The sequence below is a fragment of the Vespa velutina genome, chromosome 15, assembly GCF_912470025.1.
Source record: "Vespa velutina chromosome 15, iVesVel2.1, whole genome shotgun sequence".
Taxonomy (NCBI): Eukaryota; Metazoa; Arthropoda; class Insecta; order Hymenoptera; family Vespidae; genus Vespa; species Vespa velutina.
In genome coordinates this window covers 5,064,458-5,078,967 of record NC_062202.1, presented here as the reverse complement: position 1 = coordinate 5,078,967, position 14,510 = coordinate 5,064,458, and the positions used below count along the sequence as shown (strand labels likewise).

Sequence of the window (14,510 nt, the reverse complement as noted above, 5' to 3'; positions counted from 1 at the left end):
GAATTTCATTGATAATTTTCATTTCTTCTGATATCTGATATTTTTTTATTTTCTTCCTTAATATATTCCCTAATTATCAATATAGAAGAAGACCGGTGTTGTTCCATCCAGGAACATAAAAATATAATTCACTGCAGACTATAAATTAACTTCTACAAATTAATTATTAGAACGTATCCTAATGAACAATTTATTAGTAATTATCAAATACATGGACAAATATAATTTCACAATAATATATAGGTAGAAATGGTATGAAAGAAGAGAATATAAAAAGAAAGGAAAAGTAAGTGTAATTTATTTTCAATGTAATTTGTAACGGCAGTTTTTTTTAAATTTAAAGACACTTTATTTCAGATGAAATTTTTATCCTTACAACGCAGCTTTAAATATTTAATCTATATAATCTTATCGCGGAATGACGAAAGTGAAAAATGATAAAATGAAAAAAGAGAATAATGAAAGAGGAGAGAAATAAAAAGAACAGATCAGAAAAATGGCTCGCTTATATAATATAACGAATATTTTTTTTCTCTCTTCGTTTATAAACGAGCCTTTTTTTAGGCAGAATCATCAAGTAAAATTGATCAGGCTCAAATACGAATTGGAAACAATTCTTTTTAATTGGCTCGGCCTAGGCACTTAAAAAAAAAAAAAAAAAAAAAAAAAAAAAAAAAAGAAAAAAAAAAACAGAAAGATAACCACGACACAACACCTCATATTATATCACTCTCTTTTGACTCGACGAGGTAGAAAAGAAAAAAAGAATAGAAAAAGAATAAAAGAAAACGAAAGAGAACTATCGATACAATTATTAGTCAGCAACAGCAGTCTTATTTCTACATCCTAAAGAGTCTTTGGATATATTATGTCGTTAATACATCAGAGATATAGAATATATTAATCTACTTCTTCCATCCTCGAAGCCTCTTCGGCATCCCCTTCGAGGGCAGGAACTTCTGTGTCCATCTTTTCTTCTTCTACGTTTGGTGTGTCATTGTCATCGAACCCAAGGCCCAATTTGATCATTCTATATATCCTCGATGCATGGACTTGTGGATCTTCAAGAGCAAAGCCTGAAGAAAGAAGGGCAGTTTCAAATAGAAGCATTACCAAGTCTTTGACCGATTTGTCATATTTATCAGCCTCTGCTTTTTGTCTCAGATTTTCCATTATAGGATGATCAGGATTGATTTCTAAATGTTTCTTCGCAGCCATGTATCCCATGGTAGATGTGTCACGAAGAGCTTGCGCTTTCATTATTCTTTCCATGTTCGCGGTCCAGCCATATTGAGAAGTAACAATGCAGCATGGCGAATCAACGAGCCTGTTTGAGACGACCACTTTTTCTACCTTCTTGTCGAGTATATCCTTCATTACCTTGCAAAGATTTTCAAATTTAGCTTTGTCCTCCTCTCTCTTCTTCTTTTCTTCTTCATCCTCTGGTAATTCCAAGCCCTCCTTAGTGACAGAGACCAATTGTTTCCCATCAAATTCTTTCAATTGTTGTACAACGTATTCATCAATGGGCTCAGTCATGTATACTACTTCAAAGCCACGTTTCTTAACGCGTTCAACGAAAGAACTATTGGCCACTTGTTCCTTGCTCTCGCCTGTGATATAATAAATATGTTTTTGGCTTTCCTTCATACGGCCAACATAATCCTTTAGCGAGCACATTTCGTCGCCCGAGGCAGACGTGCTGTATCGCAGTAATTCCGAGAGTTTCTTCCTGTTTTGACTATCCTCGTGAATACCCAATTTCAAATTTTTACTAAACTGTTCATAACATTTCTTATAATTTTCCTTATCCTCGGATAATTCTTCAAAAAGCTCCAAACATTTCTTTACAAGATTCTTCCTGATAACCTTAAGTATCTTGTTCTGCTGTAACATTTCACGTGAGATATTCAACGGGAGATCCTCACTGTCGACGACGCCCTTGATGAAGTTGAGATATTCTGGAATTAGGTCCTCGCAATTGTCCATAATGAAGACTCTCCTTACGTACAGTTTAATATTGTTCTTTCGTTTTTTGTTTTCAAAAAGATCAAAAGGCGCCCTTCGCGGTATGAATAGCAGGGCTCTGAATTCAAGTTGACCTTCAACCGAGAAATGTTTTACAGCCAAATGATCCTCCCAATCATTAGTCAAGCTCTTATAAAATTCACCGTATTCCTCTTGAGTTATATCGTCTGGGTTTCTCGTCCATATTGGCTTGGTCTTATTGAGTTCTTCATCCTCCGTATATTTTTCCTTGATCGTCTTTTTCTTCTTTTTCTTTTCACCTTTAGCTTTGTCCTCTTCTTCATCCTCTCCAACATCTTCAATTTTTGGCTTGTCATCCTCATTTTCAGTTTCTTTTGACGACGGTTCGTCTTCTTCGTCGTCGCTCAATTCTTTGTCCCTTTCTTTTTCAACGACTAATTTTATCGGATAACCAATGAATTGCGAGTGTTTCTTAACGATCTCTCTTATCTTTACCTCTTCCAAATATTCGGTTTGATCCTCCTTTATGTGCAAGATAACTTTGCTGCCACGTCCAATGGGTTCTCCATTGTCAGGGCGAACTATGAAGGAACCACCGGCAGAAGATTCCCATAAATATTGTTCGTCGTCATTGTGTTTTGAGATAACAGTTACTTTATCCGCAACTAGGTATGCGGAATAAAAGCCAACACCAAATTGACCAATCATAGAAATGTCAGCTCCGGCCTGCAGAGCTTCCATGAAGGCCTTAGTACCAGATTTTGCTATGGTACCCAAGTTATTGACAAGATCAGCTTTGGTCATACCACAGCCACTGTAAAATGAAAAATGCCAGATGAATAATATGTTGGAGACGTAAATTCAAATATTGTATACATCATCAGATTTTCTTTGGGAGTTAAATGAAAAATACTTACGAGTCGAGAATAGTAAGCGTACGGTCATTCTTGTTAGGAACGATCTTGATGAATAATTCTTTGCACGTGTCGAGTTTTGACGGTTCCGTAAGAGATTCATAGCGAATTTTGTCTAAAGCCTGTGAGACAAAAACGTAAAGTTTTTACGATCGTAAACAACAAATAGTATTTTTTCTTCCGTATAACAGAAGAGAATGATAAATATGCATTATTTTTAGAATCTTTCTTTCCTACTCTCGTTCTATGTCATGTAGGCAATCTAGGCAAGAGATAAAGGAGAGAAGAAAGAAAGGAGGGGGAAAGGTAAACGGGCGAGCGAGCGGAGCGAGCGGAGCGAGCGAGAAGAAAAGGAAGAAGGGTACTCACGTCGGATGCGTTGGAAATCAATTCTCGAATAAAGATCTCTTTGTTCGAATAAAAGGTGTTGATGATCAAGCTCATCAACTGAGCAATTTCAGCTTGGAAAACGAACGTTTCGACTTCGCCGGCATCCACCATTGCAACGTCGGCCGGCATCTTCTTCTCAAATCAAATTTTCTTAAATCACGAAAAATGTCAAAGATATTATTGTTCACTTAATCACTTAATCGCAGCTTTTTTCCTTTTTCTTCCCTTTCTTTTTTTCTTTCTTTCTTTCTTTCTTTCTTTCTTTCTTTCTTTCTTTCTTTTCTTTTTCTAGAGCCAAAGACGAAAATTCTTTTCTACGTCCTTTTTGTACTATTCCGTTTATAGAAGACGAACAGTCTCAAGCGCTGTCCGTTCAGAAAATCCTAAGAAAGGGGGGGATCGCGTCGCTTTTATCGAGTGATGAAGATTCTAGAAGAAGACGCACGGCGGAAGTATCGACGAATTCGCGAACGTTCTTGAACGAATTTGAGTCTATCAAATGAGTTTACCTTAATTATCGTGAGGATGGATCGCCTTGAAAGTTATCGTAAAAATCATCCTATGAATTATCGTTAACGTCAGACTTATTTATTGTTCCTTCTTTTGTTAATGAAAATCAACAAGTTTTAATCGTCGTTGAATCGATAAACATAGTGACCGGAAAACGGACCGTACAGACTCGTATCTAGAAGCATCGCGAATATAACTCCTTCGAAACGATTATATTTCAAATTGACGAAAGAAATAAGAAAAATTATTATTATCAAATTATTGTAACTCGAGCATTAACGCGTCATTTCAATTTAATTAAATTTATGTTGCGATGACATTCCGATAATATCAACTTTAATGTCAACTTTATTTCCTATCATCCGTTTGCTTATCAAATAATTTCCTTTTGTTTCGTTAATTTTTCAAATTATTTTCGAAAAAAGAAGATCTTTCTATGAAAACCAGCCATCCTTTATTTGGTTTCATTGGATTCGATAAAAAATAATTAGAATGGAAATAGCCATAGATACATTTCTTATGCGGTAACGTCGATATAAATAAGATCTCTTAAATGGGAGAGAAATATGAGACACAATAGTATCGCGTTTCTCTTTGAATATTATTAAATCGTTTATTTCGTATAGTAACGATTACAATAGAAGACTTTAGACACGTTAAATAATAGGGGCGGGGGGGAGAGAGAGAGAGAGAGAGGATCTTTAATCAGAGCTTTTTATTAATTATACGCAAACAAACATTTCGACATGACGAAAATGATTTAATGTAAATAAATTTTCAATTTTTCAATATAAAATTTAAAAGCGCATGACGCCAACAAATAGACACAGTTTAATGGACTCTACTCGTGTACTAGCAAATCATGCGAATCCTAGGAGCTTACACAATCTTTGCAACTAGCTAAGATAAAAATAATTTTATTGAATCGCCTTTTATTTATACACGATCGTTCAATCTTTTATTTTTTTAATATTTTACAATGTCGCAAAATGTAGTAAAAAGAATGTCGCAAAATCCGCAAAAGAATTAATTTTTTAATAGAGAAAAGAAAATATGTAATTACATGCGAAAGAATATGAAATTCGGTAGAACTTTTTAAACAGGTTAGAATGAATAATTGTCAAAGAATAACTATGCATTGTTTATGTACGTATCTATTTAGTGCTTTCAGAAGGATAGAGAAAAAGGAGAAATAATAATTGTACATGAGAAATAAATATATTCGATTAACCTCGACATATTTTCCGTATAAACATTGAACGTGTGTACCTAGAAACCATTCGATAAGATCAGACCGTTGAAACATATGTCGATCAACACAGACCTTTTTGTTATTATATAAGAAATATGTATTTTTGACTTTAGCAAAACGATAATTGTGTGCACTTAATCGAAGCAACATTACTTTTATTATATATTGACATTGATTCGATATAAAATGGCCTTAGCTCTAATATAATCTTGAATCGCGTGGTAAATTAGATTTGACGAAAGCTATTTCCCGCCGGTGTTAAAAGCGGGAAATGATATATTTTTCTTTAATACAGTCGATAGCTACCAGATAGCGTTATTATCTCGAAAGATTCTCGAAATTGGTCGATGACATTCGGCTGATATCGGTCATATTCGGTCAAATTCGTCGGGAGTAAGAGAATGGACGAAAGGAAACATGGCGGCAGTATGTCGCTGCTGCGTTGAGCGCCAGTGTGATTTCGTGTTAGATTGGTGTTGACTACGGTCTCACGAGAGTGCCGTCCGTACTTACGGGTATCGGCGATCGGATTTGGTGATGATGAACGTGTGCGACGTCATGCGTTAATATGTGTAGTGTATCGTGACGAAAGTAGCCGCCGTTCGCGGCCGAAAACAACAAGAGCGGAATTTTCGAACTCGGTGGATTGCTTTGGAAAAAGCATTATATTTTACAGTCCTCGTGTTAAGCTGGTAAGTATTTACAATTGCACTATTATCTTTATATTTGTATTCCTATATATTTTCTCCTTCCCTTATTTTGCGTCTTACTAAAGAAGAAATGTCGTGTCTTATTGGACGATCGATGATCGTTAGGTTATTTTACCTCGTCGTCGTCGTCGTCGTCGTCGTCGCCGTCGCCGTCGCCGTCGCCGTCGCCGTCGCCGTCGTTTTAATCTATATACACCGTCGTCGATCTCGTGGCCACTAGTTTTCGGGTGTGTTCCCTGTTGTCATAATACGGGGCATTGACTCCCAACGTTATTGCCCTCGTGCCACTTTCCTCCCCTCGTTGTTATTGTCTCAAGGTGAAGTAATAGTGTTTGCGGAGTTCATTGACGTCTTTCGTGTTCTTTTTCCGAACGTAATACTTGGACACTATTGTTGCGTCTGCTGGCATTTCGAAGAGATGCGCGGGGGATTTAAATCACCGAAAAGCAAGTCATTGGCAAACTATTGACCCAAATCCTGGCTCGGTGTCTATACACACATACATGCACGCGCGCGCGCGCGCGCGCGTGCACATAAAAACACACACACACACACACACACACGCACACACATTGCCGTAATGATAAAGATAGGGGAAGGTAAAGTCATGAATTTATACATTGGAAAGAAATTGATAATCAATAATCACTAGAAAATACGAATATTGTGAGAAAGATCATGGATTTGTTTCTTTATGTCTTGCATATGGTAAACTTGAATGGTGCCTTGAAAAAGAGACCGAGAGAACAATAGTCCATTAATTGAATTAAAAATAAGTAAATTAATTTCCTAAGTAAATCTTGTCAAATCATTGCCTTTTACGATCAATCGATCAAAATTTGTCACTTATCAGAGACAATCGGTTGTTGTATTTTTCTTAGAAAGAAAAAAAGAAAAATGTCTATTACATTGCGAACGGAATGATCTACATATGACGATGATAGACTTTGTATTCGTCAACATCGTGTTGAAATATTTCGAGAAGGTCGTGTGACGGACACCAAGAGAAAAAGAAAAAGATAAAGATGAAGATGAAGAAGAAAAAAAGAGAGAGAAAAAAAGGAAGAACGTACATCCGTGGTCGAAAGAGTTAGAGAATCAACGGGGAGGATGGCGTTTCGTATACGCCATACACATACGAAAATACCAAGGAGAGAAAGAAGAAGGGACGTACAAACGTGAGAACGTTCTCTCTGAGTTCGGTCGACGATATATAGGTCAGGCGCTCCTTAACGTCGAGGTCATTAACCCAGGACTCTCGGTATCGTCGATAAAATAGACCCCGTTCTTTCTCTCGTCGATAGAGGTCACCATGTGAGACATATTTGGAGTCCCTCTCTCTCTCTCTCTCTCTCTCTCTCTCTCTCTCTCTCTGTCTATCTGACTGTCTGACTTTTTCTCCCTCTCGTTGCTTTCTCCAAAGCTTTAAAAATATCTCTCTTTTATCGGACCAAGATGAACATTGTTTATTTTTGGAATATGTCTTTTTCGATTCCAATAGTGCATACTCATTGCAGCGTGTGTTATGTTAAAATGATGTTGTTACTATTATCGATAACGAATGAATTTGTAAAAGGTACGCTCTCTTTCTCTCTCAATTGTAACGCATATATAAAATGTCTCATAATGTAATGTATGTCTCATAATCCACGCTTTTTAAAAATATTAAAACGCGTTGACCTTGTACTCGAGAAACTATATTCATCGTTATCGCTACTAAGGATTAAATAATACAGCCGATCGAAGTTCTCCGTAAGATTAGATTCGTGACTCTCTACAATATTGCATGGAGCAGTGATCCGTATCTTTTCTCTCTTTTTGTTTTTTTTCATTTTTTTTTTTCTTCTTTTAATTTTTTTCATTTTTCAATAACCTTAGATATCGGTAAAACGTTACGTATGATCTTAAAAAGAAGCGACCTTAAAAAGTTATATAAATTGCATTGCGCTTTCTAATTTTGTTATTTTCTTCGACGTGGAGAAAAAAAGACATAATCGTTGCGTTAAAAAGGTGATCGGACATCACATTTTACGTAGATACCGAAAAGAAATAAAGAAAAAAGGAGAGAAAAAAAAAAAAAAAAGAAAGAAAGAAAAAAAAAAAGAAAGAAAAGAAAAAAGTAAGCACGAGTTGCTCTCGTCTGGATAATAAATATACTAATCGTCATTGAATTTCGAGACTTTGAAACGCGATCAAAGGTCGAACGCGGACCTTGCGTGTTCATTCTTTTTCTTCTCTTCAACCTGTTTATTTCGATAAACAGATAAACCTCTCCGTTATTTTCAGGGTTTACAATTGAAAACGAATATTAATAGAATGCTTCGTCAATTTTCTTTTTACCATAATAATTTTTAAAGCTTTTGCTCGCTCACTCGCTCTCGTTCATTCGTTTAGATATTTGTGACTTACCGTGATTGGTACGCTAGTTCCCGTTTTTACCGACTTAAAAATATCACGGACAAAAATTCATCATATGGATAATTGACACGACTTATGCGCTTGCAATTGAAGTTACTCGCAATATCTCCGAAAGATTCCGTTTATCCGAAGAGGAGATTTGACGAGAGATTATTTAAGAAATACGACACATCCAAGTTAAGTTGCGAGACGCAAAGTTAAAACCTCCGAAAGCACGTTCAAGTTCAAAGTCTTTTCTTTTTTTTTTTTCTTTTTTCTTTTTTTTTCTTTTTTTTTCTTCTAATTCTCCTTTCTTTCTTGGATTTGCAAATGCGCACCTGCGACAGGTGGAGCGAGTCGGTCGGGAAGAACTTTTGGTTCTCACTGAGAGGTGAGGTAAAGGGGTAGCTCACGGTCCTCGCTTAAGATTAGTCTCCGTTTGAGCTCTTTTAACTTTGCATAAAGGGATGCTATTTGTATGCGATCGTAGAGAAAAGATTTTGATCTGCCGATTTTATAAGGGAATCCATTCTTATCTTATCGAGAATGCCAGAGAAAAGTGTTCATTTATCGAGGAAGAGTTAACTACGCAGTTGACGAGCGATATTACTACGTTCGAGTGGTTCTTCAGCGTTTCTCTTTCTAGGGATTTTTCTTTTCTTCTCTCTCTCTCTCTCTCTCTCTCTCTCTCTCTCTCTCTCTCTCTCTCATCTTTTTTCCTTCTTTTATATTATCTTTTCATTGTTTTCGTAACGTCTTCGTAACAGCTGTTAACATCAGAACTATATGAGCATGAATTAAATTTGTAAATTGCACACACATAATTTTATCAGAAATGGAAAAACAGCGGTGCTTGATCCTTGATTTATTTTCGACGAGCATTTGCATATGATTTTTTTTTCTATGTCATCGTGCGAAGATATCTTTGCTATTTAATATCGTGTTTTTGTTATTCGCGGTTGTACGTAGAAAGATATTGACAATACTAAGAATGCAATTGTAATTGGACATTGAAAAAATTCCATATTTCGACTTATCGTATCGAATCGTATGGAATAATATCGTGGAAAGTTAACGAATGCATTTCATAAATATGTAAGTAATGAATGACTTCGCAGATTTTTTTATTGTCATCTATCCGCAGAAATACAATTTGATTAGCAAAAAAAATAGGATTCAAGCGACTTAGTTGGAAGATGAAAATATATAGATTTTAAGAGAATATCATTTTTGATTGGCATTTATGCCAATATTTATCATATGTTGTTTATATGTGAGGATTATAGTAATAATCGTAGTCGTACGTCTGATTTTGTAGAACTTGGACTAAATCATGACTCATGCAGATGCAAATCAAACGTTACGTTTTTTTCTTTCTATTCGTGTCTTACAAGTCAGTTGTGTTTCTTAAGTGCGCATTTTTTTTTTTTTTTATAATATTTTAAATGTCAAGAACGTTTTGATAAAAAACGAATAAGTAAGGATTATTTCCTTCCGATAAGGAAAGAATAAAAAAGGATCTCTTATGATCCATGGGTGGCATCGAACTCTCTAAGATTTGCCGGTCGGAACTCGTATAAAGGACGATTAATCTAATGGCTGCTCATCGAGGCCAAAGAGATTCTTTCATTCTTCGAGATGAAATAGAGCTATATCGCCTTCGGTATACTGTTTCACGAAAAAGCCACGTGTACCTACGTCCTGCCTCGCCAACAGACTAATCTTCTTAGTATTTTCATACTATTTTGCGTGATAAACGTATATCTGTATCTTCTTTCATCCCTTTTTTCCCTTTTTCTCTTTTTTCTTTTTCTTTTTTTCTTTTTTTACTCTAGTTATTATTAACTAGTTAAACAAGCGGAGTAATTGTAAATGAAATGAAATGAAAATGTTCTGTTCTTTAGTAAATACTAATACTGTACGGTTTTATGCAAATGAACGATTTCTTTTCGTCATCATTTGAGACAAATAAACCGGACTCTCGTTTGGACGGTTTTTCCTATCTTTCTTTTTTTTCTTTTTTTTTTCTTTTTTTTTTCTTTTCTTTTTTTTTTTTTTTTTTTTGTGAATCGACGGAAAGTATTCAGGCGCGTGTACGCACACGCGAGAGAGTAAAAGGATGAGAGACCATTCGATACGCGATGCTTAACGCGGATGACGGGTGGTCGCGCGTGGATTCTCACCACCTTTTTTCGATTTCTACGACTTATTCTTCCAACGTCAGACGCAACCCAGACGAAAATAGGAGATGTCAAAGAATAAATCATATTTAATGTCAAAATCATATTTATTGTAGGTATTTATAGACAAAAGATTTGCCTTTTTTTCTTTCAGAGGTTATGATTGCATGATATATAAATGTGTACATACATACACCACACACACACACACAGAGAGAGAGAGAGAGAGAGAGAGAGAGAGAGAGAAGGGATCCATTTATAGTCGTCCGAGCAAATATCTCGCGACTGATTGAAATTACAACAAAGTTTAACAAGAAAAATTTGTACGATTTTGATTTAGCTACAAAGTACATTATTTACAATTCAAGCAGTCGTGTATTTTAACGAGTTGAGAATTGAAAGTCAGTCATCCTGTTTCAACGTAAAAAAAGAACTGAAATATGTAGCATGGCAATTGTTTTTTACAAGTTGTTGTATGAAAACCAATTACTTTGATTATTTTAACTCATATATCACGTTGACGGTGACAATACATATTTGCTATAAAATTTGTGTCACTTCTGACGTTACAGAAACTATCAATTGCTGTTGTGACATATTTTCCTGTCGATTATTTTTATTTACTAATATAGTATCGTTTTATCGACATAGACAACAAATAATTATTTTTTTTGCTTCATACGCTAAACGCGCTGACAACATGCCGATAACATTGAAAAAAAAATATCGAGTTCAAAATATTAATGTGTGTGTGCGTGTGTGTGTGTGTGTGTATGCATATGTATAAATATTTAACCCTTATAATATCTTATAAATATCTTGGATATCACAATACAATAATACTTTGAAAAACGTACGATTTTGAGGTACCTATTAAAGTTAACATATTTTTCTTAATGATGAAGATATTTTCACGTTTGGTTTTTTTCTTCCTTTTTTTTTTTTTATGAAATGTATGTACTGCTATGTGAAAGAAAGAAAAAAATTATTTTCCGTAAGTGAAATAAATTGTCATTATATGTCTTCAAATTATGTTAAAAATGAAAAGCCGATATATCTGCTCAAGGCATTTTTCAGTCGGCTCTAAGGTACTAAAAGGATTAAATAAACATTCGTAAGATTGATAGCTAGGCAAAAATTTGTATAGACTTTGTTTAAATCGACGCCAGTTTTACGCTCGAGTTATAATTCTTAACTCCTGTTAAGGTAACGAAGGAGGAAAAGTTGGAGAGAGAGAGAGAGAGAGAGAATTAGTGGAACCCGTTAAACAAAGCGTGTCTCTAAAGTCTAGACAACCCTACGAGACAGAGACAGTACGAGCAGAGTTTGTGCTCGATGAACGGGAAACGAAGAAGCATACACCGTACGTCGTCTCTTCGGGGTTCTTTGTTTCTTCCAGTCGCGTTCGATACATGGTCTGCCTCGAAGCTGCATATTTTTCAACTTTGCATCAGGATAGAGAACATTCCTTTCTCTATTTCTTTCTTCCTCAGTTCCGCGATATAACATGCCAACGGCGTATCCAAATTCCGTATTATTTCCATGGGTTTAGAAAAAATAAGAGAAAAAAGAAAAAGAAAAATAAAAGAATGAGAGAAGGGTTGGAAGAAGAAAAAGAAACGTAGTCTTTTCATACGTCTTTTCAATTCGAGAACTATCCTTTTGTACCTTCTTTCGACTTTTCTCATCCTTTGTTCCGTTAGATGTCGAGCGATAGTTGTCCCTTGATGAATACGTACGAATGGAAATTTTATAATGTCTACGTACGCGTACGAATTACTTAAATTGATTTACTCTTTTTCTCTCCCTCTCTCTTTTTTCTCTTTCGAATAATTGGACCGAGTTCTATCACTAGCAATGACGTCGTCTTCTTTACGCTTGGAAATGCGAGATTTTTTCTTCGAGAGAGAAAAAAAAAAAAAAAAAAAAAAAAAAAAAAAAAAAAAAAAACAGAAAAAGAATAGTAGTGGAATCAAGATGGGTCGCGTCGTAATCCAAGTAGCAATTTGATAGACCAACGGCCAGTTGGTTGCTAGCGGGTAGCTTGCTCTTGGAAACGAGTGCATCGCGCATCTTATCGACTTTGTCACATATAATGCGTATGCAGCGGAATCTGACTGATAATAAAACGATGTCGATGACCCTACTATTCATATCGTCATGGTATCTACCTGATACGCCACTTTCTACATCCAGATATACCTCTATAGATACATGTATTTGTTTTTATTCGTACGTCCCCAGTACGTTCGTTCATTCGTGCGTTCATGCTTGTGTGCGTATTTGTGTACTTGCGTGTAAATGGGTTGTAATCCTTTAAAAGGCCCAAGAAATTCCATTGTTCCAAGATCGTTCGTTGAATTTGGTCAAGCGTATTTCTCTTCCCTCCTCCCCAATCCTCAATAAAATAAATCCTAACAAGGGGAACGGATCGTTTTCTTATTACGAAAATCGGTGAATGGACAATATTTTTTGCGATCCTATGCAAGAAAAGCGTGCAAACGTAGGTGAGTAAATCTCGTCGGAGTTTCGGATGGCAATTTGTCAAGCAATCGTTGCAAAGCGATCTCCGGTTGCCAGAGCCTAACAATTCAAGCTGCGCAAAACAATTCTATTAATCATCCTACGAATCGCCGTTTTCACTTCCTTTGTTTTTGTTTTTTTTTTTTTTTTTTTTACCCATAAAGCCATAAAAATCATTATTATTTACTATTTTTTTTTTTTTTTTTTTCATTGTTTAAAAATATTAATTTTTCACATTTATCCAGAATCCGTTCGCTCGATATAATCGAGATAACATTATTTCTTGATCCCGCTACTTATAATTCTAAAGAAAATAGTAAATAACTGTAATGATAATGTGGAAAGAATGTAAATATTTTAGATTTCAACGATTTCGTAAAAGGCTCGCTTAACGATTTGATGTTTTAACGAGCGAAGAACATTGTTAGCGATTTCTATTTTTGTATCATCAAATTTATAATTCGACCTGTGTACATGTGTGCCCGCACGTGTGTATTCGAAATTATCAACTTCATTTTCCTACGCACATACATAGACACGCATACGTATCTATCAACAAAGACCAGATTATCCTAGTCGGAGAGAATGAGAGAGAGCGAGAGCGAGAGAGAGAGAGAAAGGGGAGATATTTATAAACAAACATCAGCCGACAATTATTTTTCAATCTTCTTAAGTATCTAGGTTGAAAGAAACGAGCTCTTGATTCACTCTTCTACCAAAACTCGAACGTAAAAGAAGCACGTGGCACAGAAATTTCTTCCTTCTTCCCTGCTGTTTATTTAAATAGTGAATATTCTTTTTCTTTTTCTTTTACGTCTGAGGGATCTCGGTATCTCGAAAATAGTAGTTGTAAGATAAAGAATTGAAGCAATTTTGTTGATTTTACAGGAACGTTTTGAAAGATGAAGGATGACGTGGACGAGGACGATGCTGGCACATCCTCCACGGGGACAGTGCCTGAAAGTTCGATTACCTACGGGTAAGTTAGATTGTTCTTTTTCCAACTTTTCTTTGTTTTTTCTTTTTTGTCTCCTTGCTTATCATTAATGGGTCAAGTAAAAGGAAGATACTGTTGCGAAACTTTACGTGGTTCGACAAATACTTGCATTGATTGCAATGCACGCGCTTGTTGTAATCCCATTAAGGTATAATACCACCATGGAGATAATTCATAAAATTTGAGTTGTCTTTGTTCCTCTCTCTCTCTTTTTTTTTTTTTTTTTTTTTTTTTTTTTTTTTCTTTTCTTTTCTCTTCTTTTTTCTTACCAATGTTAGCCATTCGTCTCATAAACGAGCGGACCATTGATAAAATAAAATCGTATTTGGGTATTCCAAAATAAGGTAAACAAAATAAGGCATTATCGGTAATCTGTGCCTTATTGAAGAAATGTCAAGTCGCGAGAAGATAGATAATATTTTTATACAAGACTTTGCACGTCAAACTTTGATCTTACAAGTATATGAGAAGAAATTATATTTTTTTAGTTGTGCAAAAAGATCGCAAATGACAAGAAATTTGTATGCGCTTATATATCGTCCGTCCGTTAAAAAATCATCGGGCGCGGACAACGGAGGCAAGCTCCTTCCGATGTGAGGAAAGCTTAAAATTTCGTCGTTATCGCTTGCTATGCGCTACCGGTACGGC

At 35.5% G+C, this 14,510-nt stretch overlaps 2 protein-coding genes across 3 annotated transcripts in view; one reads left to right on the top strand and one right to left on the bottom strand.

Moving 5' to 3' along the window:
• Positions 1–176: 176 nt before the first annotated feature.
• LOC124954375 (heat shock protein 83-like) lies at positions 177–3,725 on the bottom strand. The gene is made up of 3 exons (XM_047507237.1): positions 3,273–3,725; positions 2,907–3,025; positions 177–2,803 (listed from the first exon to the last, which is right to left on the bottom strand). Exons 1-3 carry the CDS (start codon positions 3,420–3,422, stop codon positions 901–903), a joined length of 2,172 nt encoding a protein of 723 aa, XP_047363193.1. The 5' UTR covers positions 3,423–3,725; the 3' UTR covers positions 177–900.
• A 1,732-nt stretch (positions 3,726–5,457) lies between these two features.
• The window catches only part of LOC124954605 (circadian locomoter output cycles protein kaput-like), a 32,459-nt gene continuing 23,406 nt past the window's right edge, over positions 5,458–14,510 (top strand). The window contains exons 1-2 of one of the 2 annotated variants that reach the window (XM_047507781.1): positions 5,458–5,747; positions 13,754–13,844. In XM_047507781.1, the coding sequence (XP_047363737.1) occupies positions 13,768–13,844 (77 nt within the window). In that variant the 5' untranslated portion in view covers positions 5,458–5,747; positions 13,754–13,767. Of the gene's footprint in view, positions 5,748–13,753; positions 13,845–14,510 lie in introns of those variants that run through there. The other variant, XM_047507775.1, reaches the window with a different exon arrangement.

Coding starts and splice junctions, on each gene's coding strand:
- LOC124954375 (XM_047507237.1), bottom strand. CDS start 3,422: ATGCCGGCCGACGTTGCAATGGTGGATGCCGGCGAAGTCGAAACGTTC. Junction 3,026..3,272: donor TGATTTCCAACGCATCCGAC/GTGAGTACCCTT, acceptor TTTGTCTCACAG/GCTTTAGACAAAATTCGCTA. Junction 2,804..2,906: donor ACGCTTACTATTCTCGACTC/GTAAGTATTTTT, acceptor TTCATTTTACAG/TGGCTGTGGTATGACCAAAG.